Source organism: Hemitrygon akajei, chromosome 8, assembly GCF_048418815.1.
Source record: "Hemitrygon akajei chromosome 8, sHemAka1.3, whole genome shotgun sequence".
Classification (NCBI taxonomy): domain Eukaryota; kingdom Metazoa; phylum Chordata; class Chondrichthyes; order Myliobatiformes; family Dasyatidae; genus Hemitrygon; species Hemitrygon akajei.
In genome coordinates this window covers 137,675,887-137,694,214 of record NC_133131.1, presented here as the reverse complement: position 1 = coordinate 137,694,214, position 18,328 = coordinate 137,675,887, and the positions used below count along the sequence as shown (strand labels likewise).

Sequence of the window (18,328 nt, the reverse complement as noted above, 5' to 3'; positions counted from 1 at the left end):
GCTGCAACTAAGTCCCATCATCTGCCTGCCCTTCCTGATGGTCTAACTGCATGCTATCTTGACTTTTTTACCATCCATCCTATCCTGAGTCCCCTCACTCCAGTTCCCACCTTCCTTTCAAATTAGTTTAAACCCTCCCCAACAGCTCTAACAAACCTGCCCCTGAGAACATTGGTCCCATTGGGTTCAGGTGCAACTCATCACTGTTGAACAGGTCATACCTCCCCCAGAAGAGATCCCAATGGTCCAGGATCCTGAAGCCCTGCTCCTTGCACCAGCTTATCAGCCACACATTTATCTGCTAAATCATCTTGTTTCTACCCTCACTAGCACATGACACAGGCAGCAGTTCAGAAATTACTACCTGGCAGGTCGTGCTTTTCAGCTTTCTACCTAGCTCTCTAAATTCTCTTTTCAGGAACTCTTTGCTTTTCCTTCCTATTTTCTGCTAGTTTTACCTTTAAATCAACATGTATTAGGTGCATGTGAGCCCCTGACACAATGGTAACTTAAATCTGTTTCGCCAAGCAGGTCTCTTGTTTCAGCATTGCAGTTTTGTTCACACTCACTTTCATTCCTGACTGCACCTCTGTCTGTGGTTTCCTTGGAATATCAATTTCCACTGAAGTTGTGCTTCAGTTAGGAGGCATTCTTTAAGAGATCATTTAGTTTGTAGAATCTTAAAGTACCATTAAACCCATTACCAAACTGAAAATGCTCAGACAATCTCTTCAATTCAGCCATGTACACTGAAATGGACCCCTCTTCTTTTTGGTTCCACTTATGAAACCTGAAGCATTCTCCAATCAGCAATGGTTTTTGTTCTAAATGTTCCTGCATTACTTTTAGAATAACAGCACAGCTCATTTCAGCTGGTTTCAATGGAGCAGTCAAATATTGAAGCAAACTGTATGCCTTTAAGCTCAATGTACTCAGTAAAATTGGCACTCACTTCTTGTTGCTGTTTCATTTGCTTTAAAATACTGTTCCAATAGTTTAGTATATATGAGCCAATTAGCCATTGTATAATTAAATATCAATCTTTCCGATGTAGCCAGCCATCTCCGACTTTTCTGTGATTATTATCACCCAGTACTCATGCTTTAGGAAACACTGAATCTTCCATTTTCTGAATTTTCTTTAAAAATAATTTTATCTTCCCTTCTGAAGAACGCCTTTTTTAAAACAAAGCTTGACCTCCCTGTGCTCAGGCTGTCTGTTTCTCACACAATTTTATTTTGAACATTTTGTTCACTTGAACAGGTCAGTAGCCGTTTTGGGGTCATTTTAAAATACCTAATCGCCAATGTTATGTGTTTTAACTTCAAGATATTAAATTACTTCCAAAGAAGACACAGGAGTCAGGTAATGCAGATCTAGCTAAGTCTTTACTTTAAGCAAGGCACAGACGTATCACGTAGTAGCATGATGATGTATGCAGTTAACATATTTTTACATAAAAGCCATAATTCATTATTTAAACTAACAAGAATGCCTGAGCAAACAATATACACAATCACAAGGTTACTCAAATATTATTGAAATATCAAATACACAACAGTGAGAACCATGTACCAGACAGGAAAATTCATCATCATAGCAAATGAGATGAAAAGATACAAAAAGTCAATTCTCAGACTGACTGAGACAAGATGGATGTCATCTGGAGAGATTCAACTGGCAAACAGGTTAAGTATCATCTACTCAGGCCATCAAAATGATGATGTACCACATACAGAGAGTGTAGCCTTCATGAAGAAACCAAAAGCACATAGAGGCATGATCTCATGGCAAGCCATCAGTTCCAGAACCATCAGTGCTAGCTTTAAAACCAAGCACAAGAATATCACAGCTTGAGTTATCCAACGTGATGCACCAATAAGCAATGCTAATGAAGACGACAAATAAAATTCTGCTTAACACTCAGTGCGGTCATCAGCAGAGGGAAGGGAAAAAAACTTGACCATTTTCATTGCGGACATTAATGCCAAAATAAGCAGGGATAATGCAGGATATTAACAGTAGAGAGTGAAGCATGGTCCCAGAGAAATGAACAAAAATAGGAAATGATTTTCTGAAACTTGTGCTAACTTCTGGCTAGTTATTGGAGGAAGCTTATTCACACACAAGTAAATGAGCAAGGCAATATGGATGTCACCAAGCCAGCTAACAGTAAACCAGATCGACCATGTATGCATCTCAAAGAAATTTCAAAGCTCACTCTGTGATGTGAGAGGTTAAGAACCACATATCCAGTGGAACAGATTTGCAGGCAGGTCATGTCAAGACATACTGTTAATAGAACAGCACATTCTAGTAGGTGATTTCAACTTCCCCAGTATTGACTGGTACTTCTTTAGTATGAGGGCCTTAGATGGGCAGAATTTGTTAGGTTCATCTGAAGCTTGTTTTCCTTAGTTGAGGGATCTAGACTGGATGGATCACAATTTCCAAATAAAGGATAATCCCTTTGGAACTCAGTGGCTGAAACTGGAAAATTAGTTGATGATCGAAGATCAGTCATGATCTTAATGAATGGTAGAAAGGATTTAAGAGGCATATTAGTCTGTTCCCACCTCTTTCAGATATGCTTCAGTTTAAGATGGTGCAGATGAAGCACAGCAACTACTTGCCCATTGCAAATAAAACAAAGAAAACCACTAACTACTTTATTAATCTTTCTGGTAAATGATCATTGCAATCAATTGCCTGTAACTTCCCTTTCGGAATTGAGCTTCTGACTGCCTGTATCACCTAGCATTTTTGTGGTATGAACTGACGTCTGAAAGGTGCAGAAAGGTAGTGACGTGGCATGTACGGACAGAATCAAGGCGGTGAGACCCAGGCCCGAAGGCGGGGATTGAGCCAATGCTTGTCCATTGTTGGAGTGGATTTGGAGGCAGAACTGAGAAGTGAATGGACATGAGGCAGAGTCAAAGTGATGGGACCCAAGCCCAAGAGTGAGGAAAGACCAGAGGTTTGATTGATTTAAGTGCTGGGCCAGATTGAGTGTTTGTGCCAGAGGTGAAGGTCAAGCCCATTCAGCTGGCTGCTCCACGAGGTTCACTTGTCTCTGTGCTCAACTCAACCAGTGGCCTGCAAACGGGTTACTCGATCAGCTAGGTGGCCAGAAGAAACTACAGTGTATAATTAATGGATTTGACAAATAAAGCACAGGGAAAGCAGACAAACCTATTGTCTTTGTTTCCCCCCATTCTGTGAACTGATTCTTACCCTGGGACAATCTAATCAGAACAATTCAATGCGGACACAAGGAACTTCAGATAATGACCTGCTAAATCTGAGACCATTCTCAGATGAGTAGCTACTTATTATGTAAAATGCCAGACCTACCAAAGAAACGATCTGTAATCTCATTAGACTATGTCTGGGTCGCCACATTAAACTGCTTTGGACTGGCCAGAGTTGAAAGACACAAATACACAAGGCTGGGTAGGGTAGAACCATGAAACAATGTTGGTTGTAGCCCTGTACAAGAACCAGTAAGCTGGTGGCCCAGGTAGGTCAGGTGACCTTGAGCCAGTGGGACGTAATTGTACCCTGAGCTTCAATGATGGTGTCAGGCCTCACCAACATCGGAGTGTAACACAAGGTGGAATGGAACTGGAAGACCTTTAGTGAGTGGTAGGGTTGGAGGCTGCCCTGTTACTTTTATGAGATACCAGAGAATCCCAAACCACTAATGTAAGTAAAGCAAATTGGGAGATACAAGGTTAAATTATCCTAAGTGTATTCACAGGACATTCGCAAGTGGGACATGTGAGTTTACCATTGGAAATAAGGATAGGACACAAAGCATTGGAACATTCGATAGTGTTGGTGGAATTACCCTGGGATCAGGAACATATACTGGGGTGGGATTACATGGGCAAAGCGGGGCTTTGTTTTGACACAGTTAATTGTATGATTTGGTAGATGCTAACTGGCATGAATAAAATACACTACATGCAGATCCCAGCAGGAGAATATTTGGGATTGACTATGCACAATGGGTGCAGTGTGGATAAAACTAGAGGAGATGAGCAATGATCAGAAGGATGACTGGTAGTGTGTGCATACAAGGTTTAGACCCCACACAACAATAGCAATATGGGTCTCCCAAAAAGCAGAGGAAGATATAGGTAAGATAATACAGAGTTTGATACAGCAAGGGGTACTGAGGCCTGTAGTCTGCACTAATAACTCACCCATATGGCCAGTGAGGAAACCAGATGGCAGTTGGAGGTTGACAATAGACTATTGAGAGCTAAATAAAGTAACCCCATTAACAGCCTCAGCTGTAGCAACTAACACAGAGACAGTGGTCAAACAGAATGGAAGATCGCAATGGTTCAGTTTTAGACATAAATAATGGATTTTGGTCTATCCCACTAAAATGAGAGTGTCAATACAAGGTTGCATTTACTTTTCAGGGACTTTCTTGGATTGCCCTACCACAGGGGTTCCATAATTCCCCATCTACTGAATATTTCACCAATGCTTAGGCAAAGGGTTAAAACAATTTTCAAGTCCTGAGTGCTTGGTACAATACAAAGTTGATCTGCTTCTGCAGACTGAAACCAAGCAGGAACATTATCAGTTATTGGCAGAATTGTTGCAATTATTACTTGCACTGGGACTAAAGGTAAACCCTAAAAAAACAAAAACGATGAAATAAGAACTTTGTTATTTGGGAATAATTGACATTGGGAAGAAGAGAAATTGATAAGCAAAGAGTAGAATTGGTTATGAAACTGCCTATTCCCCGAGACCGGAAAGGGCTGCGGTCCTTTCTGGGGCTGGTAGGATACTGTAGAGATCACATTGATGGATTTTCCACTAATGCGGCTCCTTTAATGGAATTACTGAAAAAGAATATGGCATGGGAATGGAAATCAGAACACACCCAGGCCATTACAGCTCTGAAGCAGGCGCTAGCCACTGTACATACTGTAAAAACCCCAAATCCGAATGAGCCATTCTCATTGGAGGTGGCTACAACTGATACCACCCTCTCAGCAGTGTTGTTACAGGAGATGCATGGGAAGTTAAGACCAGTAACATATGCATCATGCATGTTCTCACCAGTAGAACAGGGGTATACTGTATGAAAAATACTTGCCGGCAGTTTTCTGGGTGGTACAAAATTTTGCCAAAATAGTGGGACTTAATCCACTTACATACTGATAGAACACACCCCCATACAATTACTGCCAGATAGAAGGATTAAAGATGGCTCAGTAAGCCAAAACAGAATTGCTAGATGGATGTTGCCGTTGCAAGGGAGAAATATTAGTGTGAAATGAGTAAACATTACCTCAATGTTAGCCAAAAACCCGGTGTACCGAGAAAGTGAACGTGAGTGTCACGTTATGAGAGCAAATGATCGCAAGGATCCATTTGTGTCAGAACAAAAAGGAGGGGGTGAAAGCAGATCAGATAAAGTAATGCCTGAGAACAAAAACACAAAGGAAAAAGAAAAACCTTATTTTAAAATTTTTGTAGATGGCTGCTGTTATGCCCTCGGCCCCCTCCTTTGTGAGAATCGCAAGAGCCCTAGTCGAGGGGGGGTCAACTGACCCAAGAGAGAAAGAGACGTGCTGAATAGACACAGGAAAATGGGAGAGAGAGAGAGAGAGAGAGACGTGCGGAAGACCACGTTCTCCCAAGAAGCAGAATAAAGGCGACATTGACTATTGTCTCATGGAGACCACGTGAAAAGCCCTCGGGCAAAGTGGGCTGGTTGAGAGAGAGATCACATTACCTGCAACCTGATTGACACCTGCGATCCCGTGAAGAAGTATAAAGGAGGGTCTGAGGGGGGGAAACCCTCAGACGCACCAAGGAGACACCAAAGAAGCACGATACCGATTCCCGTGGGAGCGGGAAGCCATTTTGAAGGAAGCCACGTGCGTTAGATTCCAAATTTTGAATCTGTGGCTAGAACCAACGAAAGACTGCTTTTAACTAACAACGGGGAAGCCTGCTCCCCTGATTCCAAGGATTTGCTCTGCAAAGACAACGGGCAAGTGTTTATCCTTTCTAAATCATCTCTCTCTCTCTACCACGTGAAAACCCCAGTGGTTCCCAAAAGGGAAAAGCCTGCAAACTTCTGAGTGACTCTTTATATTTCAATTGGACTCAGTATTACCCCTAGACAACTATAGAGCTTATTTCTGATTGATTATTATTACACCGGTGTTTTAGATTGAGTTTTGACGATGTATATGATCTGAATGTTTTGTATTAACCATACGTTTGTGCCCTTTTTGAATAAAACGTTTGAAAATAGTAGCATCCGACTCAGCTGATCCCGCTATCTTTGCTGGTAAGTTACCTGGTTACGGGGTTTCGTAACACTGCTCATCAGTACAGAATAGTGAGAGGACAACTGGGTGTGGCATATATGCAGAGGATGAACGTAGCCAGGAAAGGCCTAGTGTAGCTTTAAAGTTACACAAAACCATGAGTGCACAGGCAGCAGAAATGGCAACTGTAGCATACGTGGTTAGCTATCCAGAACGTTTTCTGCCAGGGTTAGTCTTACACTCTGATAGTAAATACACTTGGAACAGCCTTACAGAACATTTGCCTCTGTGGGAAGCCAGAGGACTTGTTTCAGCTGACCGGAAGCCACTCACATTGCTACTTTATTACAATATATATCTGAGCTGGCAAAGGGAAAAATATGGAGTCATAATGGTGAAATCCCACTCTAAATTATCTCCTGAGGAAAACAGAAAGGCTGACGAACTGGCAAAGCAAGGTGCTTTATTTGGGTAGGAATGGCAGCCACAGATTGGGGAGATTGGGAGGCAGAAGGAACAGGTTAAAGTTGTGGATTTTACAAAGGATCAGATGCAAGAATTTTAAAAATTGTCTGAAATATACAAAAAGAGTACTCGGGAGTGCTTGTCAAAGATGGAGTTGTCCTTCATGAAGGAAAGCCTATGGTTTTGGATGGAAGAAACCAGATGATCCATTGGTACCATGATCTATGGGGACACCAGGCACTCTGGAAAAGTGGGCTGCTGGCTTAGGATGAAGAATGATGTGGAGCATTATGTCAACATTTATTTGATTTGTGTACAATATAATCCTGACAGAAATGTAAAGAAAGGAGCCCTTTGACACACCAGATCAGTGGAAGGGCCTTGGACTAATTGGCAGATAGATTACATTGGTCCCTTACTGTCCAGCTCAGGACAATACAAATATATTCTAGTAGTAATAGATGGGCGGAAGCTTTCCTGGCTAAGGCAAACTCAGCAAAGGCCACTGCAGAAGTCTTATTAAGAAGGATATTCCCTCGCTGGGGGCTACCCCAGAGTACCAAACTGGAACAAGGGACACATTTCATGGCTCAGCTAATGCAAGATGCCATGGCACTTTTAGGGATCAAGCAGAGATTTCATGTACCCTATAGACCACAGTCTAGTGGAATTTTGGAAAGGATGAAACAAAAACTACAAAATACGATTGCAAAAATGGTGCCGGAACACGGCAGGTAGTTTTGCCTTAATGATAATAAGGAATACAGTGCATCTTCAAAAGGTTACACCCTTATAAATTCAGGACGAGAAGGGACATGAGAGTATTAGAGGAGTTGTTAGCATTAGGTTTGTCCGAACCTGAAATCGATGGGATTGTGTCAGAGAAGTGGGTACAACAATTGCTAGAGACAGCGTAAGAGGGCAGTTATGTGGCTGCCCACCAAAGAGGAAAGAAGAAGCAAGAGAGTGAAGCCTGCCTAGCAGCACACACAAAATGCTGAAGGAGCTCAGCAGGCCAGGCAGCATCTATGGAAAAGAGTACAGTCAACATTTCAGGCCGAGACCCTTCGTCCAGTCCTGCCAGTGCATACACTCCAGTTAAGGAGATTGTTTAAGGAATACATCCAAGCAGCTTGTAGTAGAATGGTTGAACGAGTAAATATCGAATGCAAATATTGCTATGAAATTTGAAGTCAAACCACAAAGTGATGTTAGAATGGAAGGTGATGTTATGCCGGGAAAACAAAAAGTTTTGATCGAGGCATGATTGCGCAGGCATGTGTACATCAACGAGTTAGACCGGTGGGAAGAATGTAAAAAGAAGATAGCTTTATAGAGCAGGCATCAGAGGAGCTGGTGACGGAGTAGAGGGAGTCAGAGTAGGAGGGATTTGGCTCAATTGGTCTTTGGTGATAATGCATCGAGGTGAGGTAAGTTACTTGTGAAGAAAAGAAACAGTAAGTATGTCTGTGAGGCCAGTGTTCTGTACTGTGGGTCAGATGTGGGATGTCGAGGAGACTCACAACCTTCTGGACAGCCACATCTGCACAGGTGTGTCGAGCTGCAGATCCTTAGGGACTTGGTTAGTGAACTGGAGATGCAGCTTGATAACCTTTGTCTGGTCGGGGAAAGTGAGGAGGTGATAGAGAGGAGCTATAGACAAGTAGTCACACTAGGAGCCTCGGGAGACAGATAAGTGGGTAACAGTCAGGAGAGGAAAGGGCAAGAGTCAGATACTAGAGAATACTCCAACATTCGGTGCCCCAAATACCCCAATGTCCCCCTTAACAATTAGTACTCCTGTTTGAGTACTATCGGTGGGGGGGTGGGGGGTGGCTAACCTACCTAGGCGAAGCAACAGTGGCTGTGCCTCTAGCACAGAGCCTGGTCCTGTTGCTCAGAAGGGTAGGGCAAGGAAGAGGATGGCAGCAGTGATAGGGGACTATAGTTAGGGGGGCAGAGAGGCAATTCTGTGGATACAGGAAAGAAACACGGATGGTAGTTTGCCTCTCAGATACCACGGTCTGGGATGTTTCTGATCGTTGCCACGACATCCTGAAGTAGGAAGGTAAACAGCCAGAGGTCGTGGAACATATTGGTACCAATGACATAGGTAAGAAAAGGGAGGAGGTCCTGAAAACAGACTACAGGGAGTTAAGAAAGAAGCAGAGAAGCAGGACCTCAAAGGTGGTAATCTCAGGATTGCCGCCTGTGCCACACGATAGTGAGTATAGGAATAGAATGAAGTGGAGGCTAAATGTATGGTGAGGGATTTGAGCAGTGGGTAGGGATACAGATTTCTGCATCATTGGAACCTCTTTTGGGGCAGGCATGACCTGTACAAAAAGGATAGGTTGCACTTGAATATGAGGGGGACCAATATCCTGGCAGGGGGGGTTTGCTAAGGCTATTGGAGAGAGTTCAAACTAGATTTGCTGGGGCCATTCAGTCCATTGAGTCTGCTCCGCCATTCAATCATGGCTGATCCAATTCTTCCAGTCATCCCACCTCCCTGCTTTCACCCTTTGATGTCCTGACTAATCAAGATCCTATCTTTGCCTTAAATGCACCCAATGACTTAGCCTCCACAGCCGCTCGTGGCAACGAATTTCATAGATTTACCACCCTCTGACTAAAGTAATTTCACTGCATTTTAATTCTAAAAGGACGTCCTTCAATCCTGAAGTCCTAGAATCCCCTACCATGGAAAGTAACTTTGCCATATCTAATCTGTTCAGGCCTTTTAACATTCAGAATGTTTCTATGCAAACCTCCCTCATTCTCCTGAACTCCTGGGAATACAGCCCAAGAGCTGCCAGAAATTCCTCATATGGTAACCCTTGCATTCCTGGAATCATTCTCGTGAATCTTCTCCGAACCCTCTCCAAGGTCAGTATATCCTTTCTAAAATAAGGAGCCCAAAACTGCACACAATACTCCAAGTCTGGTCTCACGAGTGCCTTATAGAACCTCAACATCACATCCCTGTTCTTATATTCTATACCTCTAGAAATAAATGCTACCATTGCATTTGCCTTCTTCACCACTGACTCAACCTGGAGGTTAACCTTTAGGGTATCCTGCACAAGGACTCCCAAGTCCTTTTGCATCTCTGCATTTTGAATTCTCTCCCCATCTAAATAATAGTCTGCCTGTTTATTTCTTCCCCCAAAGTGCATGACCATACACTTTCCAACATTGTATTTTATTTGCCACTTCTTTGCCCATTCCCCTAAACTATCCAAGTCTCTCTACAGGCTCTGTTTCCTCAAAACTACCTACTCTTCCACTTTGTATCATTGGCAAATTTAGCCACAAATTCATTAATACCGTTGTCCAAATCATTGAATTATGTTGTAAAAAGCAGCGGTCCCAACACTGACCCCTGTGGAACTCCACTGGTAATTGCAGCCAGCCAGAATAACATTCCTTTATTCCAACTCTCAGTTTTCTGCTGACCAGCCAATACTCCACCCACGCTAGTAACTTCCCTGTAATTCCATGGGCTCTTATCTTGCTAAGCAGCCTCAGATGCAGCACATTGTCCAAGGCCTTCTGAAAATCCGAGTACACCATGTCTAATGCATCGCCTTTGTCTACCCTGCTCATAATTTCCTCAAAGAATTGCAGTAGGCTTGTCAGGCAGGATTTTTCTTTCAGGAAACCGTGCTGGCTTTGGCCTATCTTATCATGTGTCTCCAGGTACACCGTAATCTCATCCCTAACAAATCGATTCCAACAACTTCCAACCACTGATGTCAGGCTAACAGGTCTATATTTTCCTTTCTGCTGCCTCCCACCCTTCTTAAAAAGCAGATTTCCAGTCATCCGGTACAATGCCAGAATCTATCAATTCTTGAAAGATCATTGTTAATGCCTCCGCTATCTCTCTAGCTACTTCCTTCAGAACCTGAGGGCCTAGGACAAGGATGGCCAACCTTTTACATTCCGTGTCAATTTTTTCACGCACGAGTTCAGATGTGCCATATAACTCTTGTACCCCCATAAAATTCTTGTAAAAATATGTTAATATAGACATATCTAGCATTTTTACATGATATATTGATTTAATATAAAAACAAGGCAAACATTACTTACCTTAATGAGACTTCTTTTAATATATTTTGTGTTTTGATTTCTTTCTTTTTCTTTTTTTTTTAAACTTTTTTTATTGTGTTTTCAAATAGTTACAGAATAAAAGTGTGAAAAAGAAAATATGTGTTACCCATCCCCCCTCCCCTTAACCCCTCCCCCCTAACATCCCTATAGAAAGAAAGAAAGAAAGAAAGAAAGAAAAAAGGAATGCCTGGATATTGGAAGATCCCCACATGCTCCATGGAGGTCGTAATAACTTTAGTATATATATTTATTTCTTTCCCCAAGTAACCAATTATTTCATCTTCGGAGCACCTATATATTTAATCCTATCTTTTGTAAATAAGGGTGCCAAATTTTCAAAAATGTTTCATATTTATCTCTTAAATTATAAGTAATTTTTTCAAGTGGAATACAGCCATAAATTTCTTTCTTCCAATGATCTATACTTAAATATGTATCCGATTTCCAAGTAACTGCAATAGCTTTTTTGGCTACTGCCAATGCAATTTTTATAAATTCTTTCTGATATTTATTCAATTTGGATATCGGTTTTATCCCTTCAATATCACCTAGTAAAAGTAATATTGGATTATGTGGAAGTTGTATTCCAATAATTCGTTCCAATAAAACTCTTAAATTTGTCCAAAAAGGTTGAATTTTATATACTTTTATATAACTGGTTTCAAAAAGGGATTAGATATATAGGAGATTGTTTTGAAGGAGGTATATTAATGTCATTCGATCAATTAAAGAATAAATATAAAGTATCAAACAACACTCTTTTTTGTTACTTTCAACTAAGGGCTTATTTAAGAGAAAAATTAGGTCCAACAATGTTATTACCAAAATCCAATGAAATAGAAACTTTAATTCAAAAAGGAAAGATTAAAAAATGTATCTCTTGTATGTATAATTTGATTCAAAAACAGGCAATTAAACAAGGAGTCCATAAGTCAAGACAAAAATGGGAAAGTGATTTGAATATTTAAATTGAAGAAAAAAATTGGTCAAGACTATGTCTTGAGAGTATGACAAATACAATAAACGTCCGATTAAGATTAGTGCAATACAATTTTTTACATCAATTATATATTACACCACAAAAAATAAATAAATTAAACCCAAATTTATCTGATCAGTGTTTCCGAAGTAACCATGAAATTGGTACTTTTTTACATTCTACTTGGTCTTGTTCTAAAATTTCTTTTTCTTAATCACATATTCTTTCCGTAACTCAGACGCAAGCACTAGCTTCAGCTTTCCTTCTATTTCAGTCTGATGTTGTGTTTTATAGTGTCTATTAAGATTGTGTCTTCTATTATGTAAGAAAGTGATCCAAGAAAATGATCCAAGGACAAGGACTCCAAGCCAGAGACTGGACAGGGACCTGGAACCTGGGTCTTGACTCGGGCTCGGACTCCGGATCCAGGTGAGGGCAGGACGTGGGACTCCAGGGCTGGACAAGGACATGAAGCTCAGACTTGGTCTAGGTCGAGGGAGAACAGGAACGCAGAGGTGGGGAGAGGCATAGCTGGACATGGACACTGGCCCTAGACGAGACCAGGGTTCAGGGCCTAGGCTACAACTTGGGCTTGGACACAGACTGGAACCTCCAGGACCCCTCCTTGGGGACAGGACATAGGGCCAGGACTTATACATGGACACTAAACACAGAGACACAAAGAGACAGTTCCAAGCTCAACGATAGATAGTTTCTTCTGTTGGCGTGGCAAGGCTCCGGTCTCACTCTGGCGTCTGAACTTGATGGCGATACAGGCAAGGACAGGATGGGACAGATCCCACCATAGGGTAACTGCAAGAACATCCAGACTTACCCCACAGAGGCAAGGACAGGATACCAACAAGACAAACCAGCAACTACACTCAAACCCAGGGCCACTTATATTCCAGCTCCAATATGAGAATCAGATGCCTGTGATTAAACCCAACCGAAACAATGGATAGCCAGAGGACCCAGAGTTCGGAGTCCATGGACCGGACCATGAACCGGGACGTGGATTTCATGGACCGGACCATGACAATATAATGGTTTATTTTATATAATCAGAGATGCTGGACTCAGAATTGAAAGTTTTGTTACCTTTTGGGTTTAAGTGTGAGGATTTTGGCTATTTCCATACATTCTGGTGAATTTATTTCCTTTTGATCATTCCATATCTGTTTCTTGATTCTATAATGAATAAAAATATTAAAAATTGGCTTCATGAAAAATGAGGAAGAAGTTCAAAACCAAAACACTTAGTGTAGTAGAACTGTTATTCCTCTAAATGAGACGGCAATGATCCAACCCCATATCGTGCACGTTTCACCAATTACTCAAGGCTGCTCAACTTTAGCTTTTTGCATAAATAAGACTTCAACTGTATAATACTAACCTTACAATAACTCCACAACCCCACAATAACTCAGAGTGATCATTCGCCCCATCATTTAGGGGTAGAATATTTTAAGTGGTTTGAAAACAAAATACTTTCATGGGATATGTAACAGTTATGAGAGGGTTATATGGCAATATAGACTGACTGTGCAGTGAGTTTTTCTAAAGACCCACAAGCACACAATGGGAACAGCATATTTTCATGAATGAAATACCACCTCCAGTAATGTAAGTATAGGTCAAGTCTCTTTGAAGTCAAAGAGCGGCACAACTAAACATGAGAAACAGAGGCTATGTGGGCCTGCCGTGCCTGCTCCGCCATTAACAAAAATATGGTTAATCATTTAACCTCAAGATCATTCTATGCCTATTCTTTATCCCTGACTTCCTTATTTGATGTTTATCGCGGCTGGATTCGACGAATTTGTAAAGAAACCTAGGGAATGCAGTTCAACTGATCCTTTCCTGTTGCACAACTAGTTGGCAAGTCTTTCACATTTAATTTTTTTAACCAAGGATGCTTTAGAATTAAAAAATACAGACTAAAAACTGACTAATTGAAACAATTTGTTCACAAAAAAGTTAATTACCGTTGTAAAGAGGCGAGACCAAATATCATTTGCTGAGATAACTTCAGTATATTTCCATGTAACAATTTAATTATCAATACTACCAACCGACTTCTCTTAAAAATTATTCTCCCACGTCTTGGAAAATATGTCAAATGACTTGCAAATCATTTTTCCGTACCTGAAATTATTTATCTGTTCTCTTCCTTTCCAAAAGACGAAACAGAAGCAAACGGAAGAAACTACAACAAGGAGGAAATACCTTGCTTTTGATTTCATGGCTCAACGATCAGAGAAACTCGACAGTCTGACTTCTAGTGTGACTCTACCTTCGTTGTAGCGACCGGTTCACCCAGTGGCTCCACCTACTTATTGCGCGTTTTAACGATAACCATGGCGAAAGAGGAGAGAACCTGTTGGAGGAAATTAGCAGCTCCGGCTGTATTCGGGGAAGGGTGAATTATGGGAAGAGTTGAAGCAGACTTTTGACCCGAAACTTTGACAATTCCTCCCTTTGCTCAGAGGCTGTTCGATTCGCTGAGTTCTTCCAAAAGGTTATTTGCTCTGTAAACTTAATATAATCGGTTATCATGTTCTGGTTCCCAGGGTTCTCAACAACATATTATTTTTGGCGTTAGTTGGATGCGACTTTTGGATAAGACCTCATTTGCAACAGCGTTCCCCGACCGTGCTCAGATTGCTGACTGAATCTTAAAATAAAGTGTCGTCAATACTCTTGACACCAATACAAATCACTTGAATTTAAACAATTGCAGTTTTGAAATCCCCATCGTTCGGCAGACCTCTGTAGGCGTTACAGGTATTTTTTTCCAGTTGACCGACACCTCCATCCGCAGAGGGATGGACATTAATTTTTCCGCTCTTTATGCCATTGTCCGCGGCTGAGAGTAAGTGAACAGCCACGCCATTGGTTTCTCCACTGTACAGTTTTGTTTTCCAATAAATGCATGGACTCAGCTCCATCGATAAGCCCGTGTGGACTACAAACTCTTCTGAAAGCAGTTTGAGTCTTTCAGCAGTTTTCACATTACATCTTCTCGTCCATTTAATCGCTCGTACCCAGGAGATTAATTACTTGCCCTGCAGCCCGTTCTACACTCTACTGGGAATGGCGCTAAAAATAAACATATATGTGGATTCTCAAGATCTATCTACACTTGAAAACAAAAAAAACGGCAGATTCTGGAAATCTGATATAAAAATGGAAGATACTGAGATGTCATAAGGGGGTCGTTGGAATGGACCCAAAAGCAAGACACAGACACTGAACTACCAGCAACAGGACTAGGCTTGAGGAGGAAGCAAGGGAAGTGAGGAAGAAGAGATGCTGGACATGACACAGGCCCTGGACCAGACAAGGACTCCGGGCCTGGGCTAGGACTTGGCTAGGACAGAGGAACCAGGACATAGAACTGGGAACTAGGAGCCTGGGCTTGGACGCTGAGCCAGAGACTGGACAAGGACCCAGAACCTGGTGAGGACATGATGAGTTTACAGGATGGGACGTGAGACTCATGGACAGGACAAGGGAACCCCAGCTACGGGCTGGGCAAGGTGCTCCTGGGCTGGGCGAGACGTGGCTACAGGATGAGGAGAGGCAACAGAGCTGGACGTGAGACTTCAAGACAGGACAAGGGAACCCCAGCTACGGGCTGGGCAAGGTGCTCCTGGGCTGGGCAAGGCACATGACAAGACGAGAACATAAATCCATGGCTTGGACAGGACAAGGACCTTGGACGTGACTGGGACTGGACAAGATCCCTAGACTTGGTCGAGGAAGAGACAGGAACGCAAAGCCTTGGTCAAGGGAGAACAGGAACGAAGAACACAGAGCTGGTACCCCTCCTTGGGTACAGGACATAGGGCCAGGATTCATCATGCAGAATGCTGAACATGATGAGACAGTTCCCAATGCTAGGTAGTGGCAAAACACCCAGACCTACCTAGCGAAGGCCTGGACACAGACAGACAGTTCCAAACAGGGCAAGGCTCCAGGCAGAGGCGAGGCTCCAGGCAGAGGTGGGATGGGGCGAGGCGAGGCGAGGCGAGGTGAGGCTCCAGGCCAAGGTGGGGCAGGGCAGGGCAGGGCGAGGCTCCAGGCAGAGGTGGGATGGGGCGAGGCGAGGCGAGGTGAGGCTCCAGGCCAAGGTGGGGCAGGGCAGGGCAGGGCGAGGCTCCAGGCCGAGGCAGGGCAGGGTGGGGCAGGGTGAGGCTCCAAGTAGAGGCAGAGCTCCTGGCAGGGCAGGGCTCCTGGCCAAGGTGGGGCAAGGCTAGAGGCAAGGCAAGGCAAGGCAAGGCAAGGCAAGGCAAGGCAAGGCAAGGCAAGGCAAGGCAAGGCAAGGCAAGGCTAGGCTAGGCTAGGCTAGGCTAGGCTCCAGGAGGAAGGCGAAGGGAAGGGATACAGACAGGGTGTTTGGACAGGAACAATCCTGCAGCTGGAAGCTGAATCCTGAGGCTATTTATGAAGCCAGCCCAAACAAGAATCAGCTGCCTCAACAGAAACTGGGGAAACCCGGAAAACCTGGAATAAGAAACATGGACTGGACCATCAACTGGAATGCAGATTTCACAGACTGGACCATGATATGGGAAGTACTGTGTCATGGTCCATAAAAGGGATAAAAGGACCATAAAAGGGATAAAGAAGGGGAGAAAGTTAGGCAAAAGTAATGGGATGGAGAACATAGTGAAGAGGCCAGGGATGTTTTCATGAACTGCAGAGAGTTAGTTGTCAGTTATGATGGACCTTCACTTTTCAGAGCCTGAGAGGCTTAAAAGGAAGTTCAGTTTCCTTGCAAAACTGCAAGACCTTTCCAGGGGGTCAGAGTTGTTGATAATAAAGCTTTATTATTTAAAATTTATTTTAAAATATTAAAAATTGGCTTCATGAAAAATATGAGGAAGAAGGAGTTCAAAACTTAAACACTTAGTGTAGTAGGACTATTATTCCTCTTAACCGAAACTTTAAACAAATATTCTTTGTTCAGCTTTTTGTTTTAAACAGAAAGTGTCCCAGTATTTAATGTCAATTCCAAGTAGCAATCAATTTGAAATTCATCTTCAAAAATCTAAAAAGTCTGGAGGTTTAGCCTTACCTAATTTTAGGTTTTATTACTGGGCATTTAATATACAATATCTTACATATTGGCTATATTATATTAATCACGTAGACTGTCCGGTATGGGTTTCTTAAGAAGCTAACACTGTTCATAAATTTTCTATTATTTCTCTTCTTGAATCCTCACTTCCTTTATTTGTAAGTAAACTGATAATTTTACTTACAATGCTAAACTGATAGTTAAACATACTTTGAGGATCTGGATACAATTTAGAAAACACTTTGGTTTATTGAGATTTTCCCTTTCAAGTCCCATTTATTCTAATTTTTTAAACCCTCCATGACTTATTTAGTTTTTAAAGAATGGGACAGGTTGGGTATTAAATGTTATTGGTATCTGTTTGTTGGAGGAAACCTTTTATCATTTGAGCAATTGTCAGATTAATATAGCTTAACCAAAACTCACTTTTTTAGACATTTACACATCAGAGACTTTTTAAGATCTCAATTTTGCACATTTCCTGTAAGCTCAGTTAAGAACTTACTAGATGTAATATTTTGTTTGACACCTTTTCATAATGGTTCTATATCTAATATTTATGGTATGTTACTGGAGAAGAGGAATGTTCCTTTAGACAAAATTAAGAATCTCTGGGAACAAGGTTTACAGACATCAATATCTGAGGAAGCTTGGAATGAAGTTTTTAAACAGGTTAATAGTTCATCACTATGTACTCGTCATTCCCTCCTACAATTTAAGGTGGTACATAGAGGTCATATGACCAAGGATAAATATCTCATTTTTATTTGAATATATCTCCCTACTGTGACAGATGTAATAATTGAGAACCTTCGTTAATTAATATGTTTTGGACTTGTCCGAAGCTTGAAAAATATTGGAAGGAAGTCTTTCAAACTTTTTCCTTACTTTTCAAAGTCAACTTTAAGTCTAACTGTCTGACTGCCCTATTTGGTATTGTTGCAGGACAAGATATTAAGCTGAAGACATCTGATTTACATATTTTGGCCTTTAGCTCTCTTATAGCTCGGAGGGTACTTTTGTTTAAATGGAAAGATGCTTTTCCTGCTACTCATGCTTGTTGGTCATGCAAAATTAGATAGATAGATAGATACTTTATTCATCCCCATGGGGAAATTCAACTTTTTTTCCAATGTCCCATACACTTGTTGTAGCAAAACTAATTACATACAATACTTAACTCAGTAAAGAATATGATATGCATCTAAATCACTATCTCAAAAAGCATTAATAATAGCTTTTAAAAAGTTCTTAAGTCCTGGCGGTAGAATTGTAAAGCCTAATGGCATTGGGGAGTATTGACCTCTTCATCCTGTCTGAGGAGCATTGCATCGATAGTAATCTGTCGCTGAAACTGCTTCTCTGTCTCTG

At 41.8% G+C, this 18,328-nt stretch overlaps 1 protein-coding gene across 2 annotated transcripts in view; it reads right to left on the bottom strand.

Annotated features, from left to right (window-relative positions):
• The window catches only part of LOC140732299 (alpha-2,8-sialyltransferase 8F-like), a 66,310-nt gene extending 52,138 nt beyond the window's left edge, over positions 1-14,172 (bottom strand). The window contains exons 1-2 of one of the 2 annotated variants that reach the window (XM_073054721.1): positions 14,101-14,172; positions 12,973-13,062 (exon numbers count right to left, since the gene is read on the bottom strand). In XM_073054721.1, coding sequence (XP_072910822.1) covers positions 12,973-13,062; positions 14,101-14,117 — 107 coding nt within the window. In that variant the 5' untranslated portion in view covers positions 14,118-14,172. Of the gene's footprint in view, positions 1-12,972; positions 13,063-14,019 lie in introns of both variants that reach the window. The other variant, XM_073054720.1, reaches the window with a different exon arrangement.
• Positions 14,173-18,328: the final 4,156 nt, after the last annotated feature.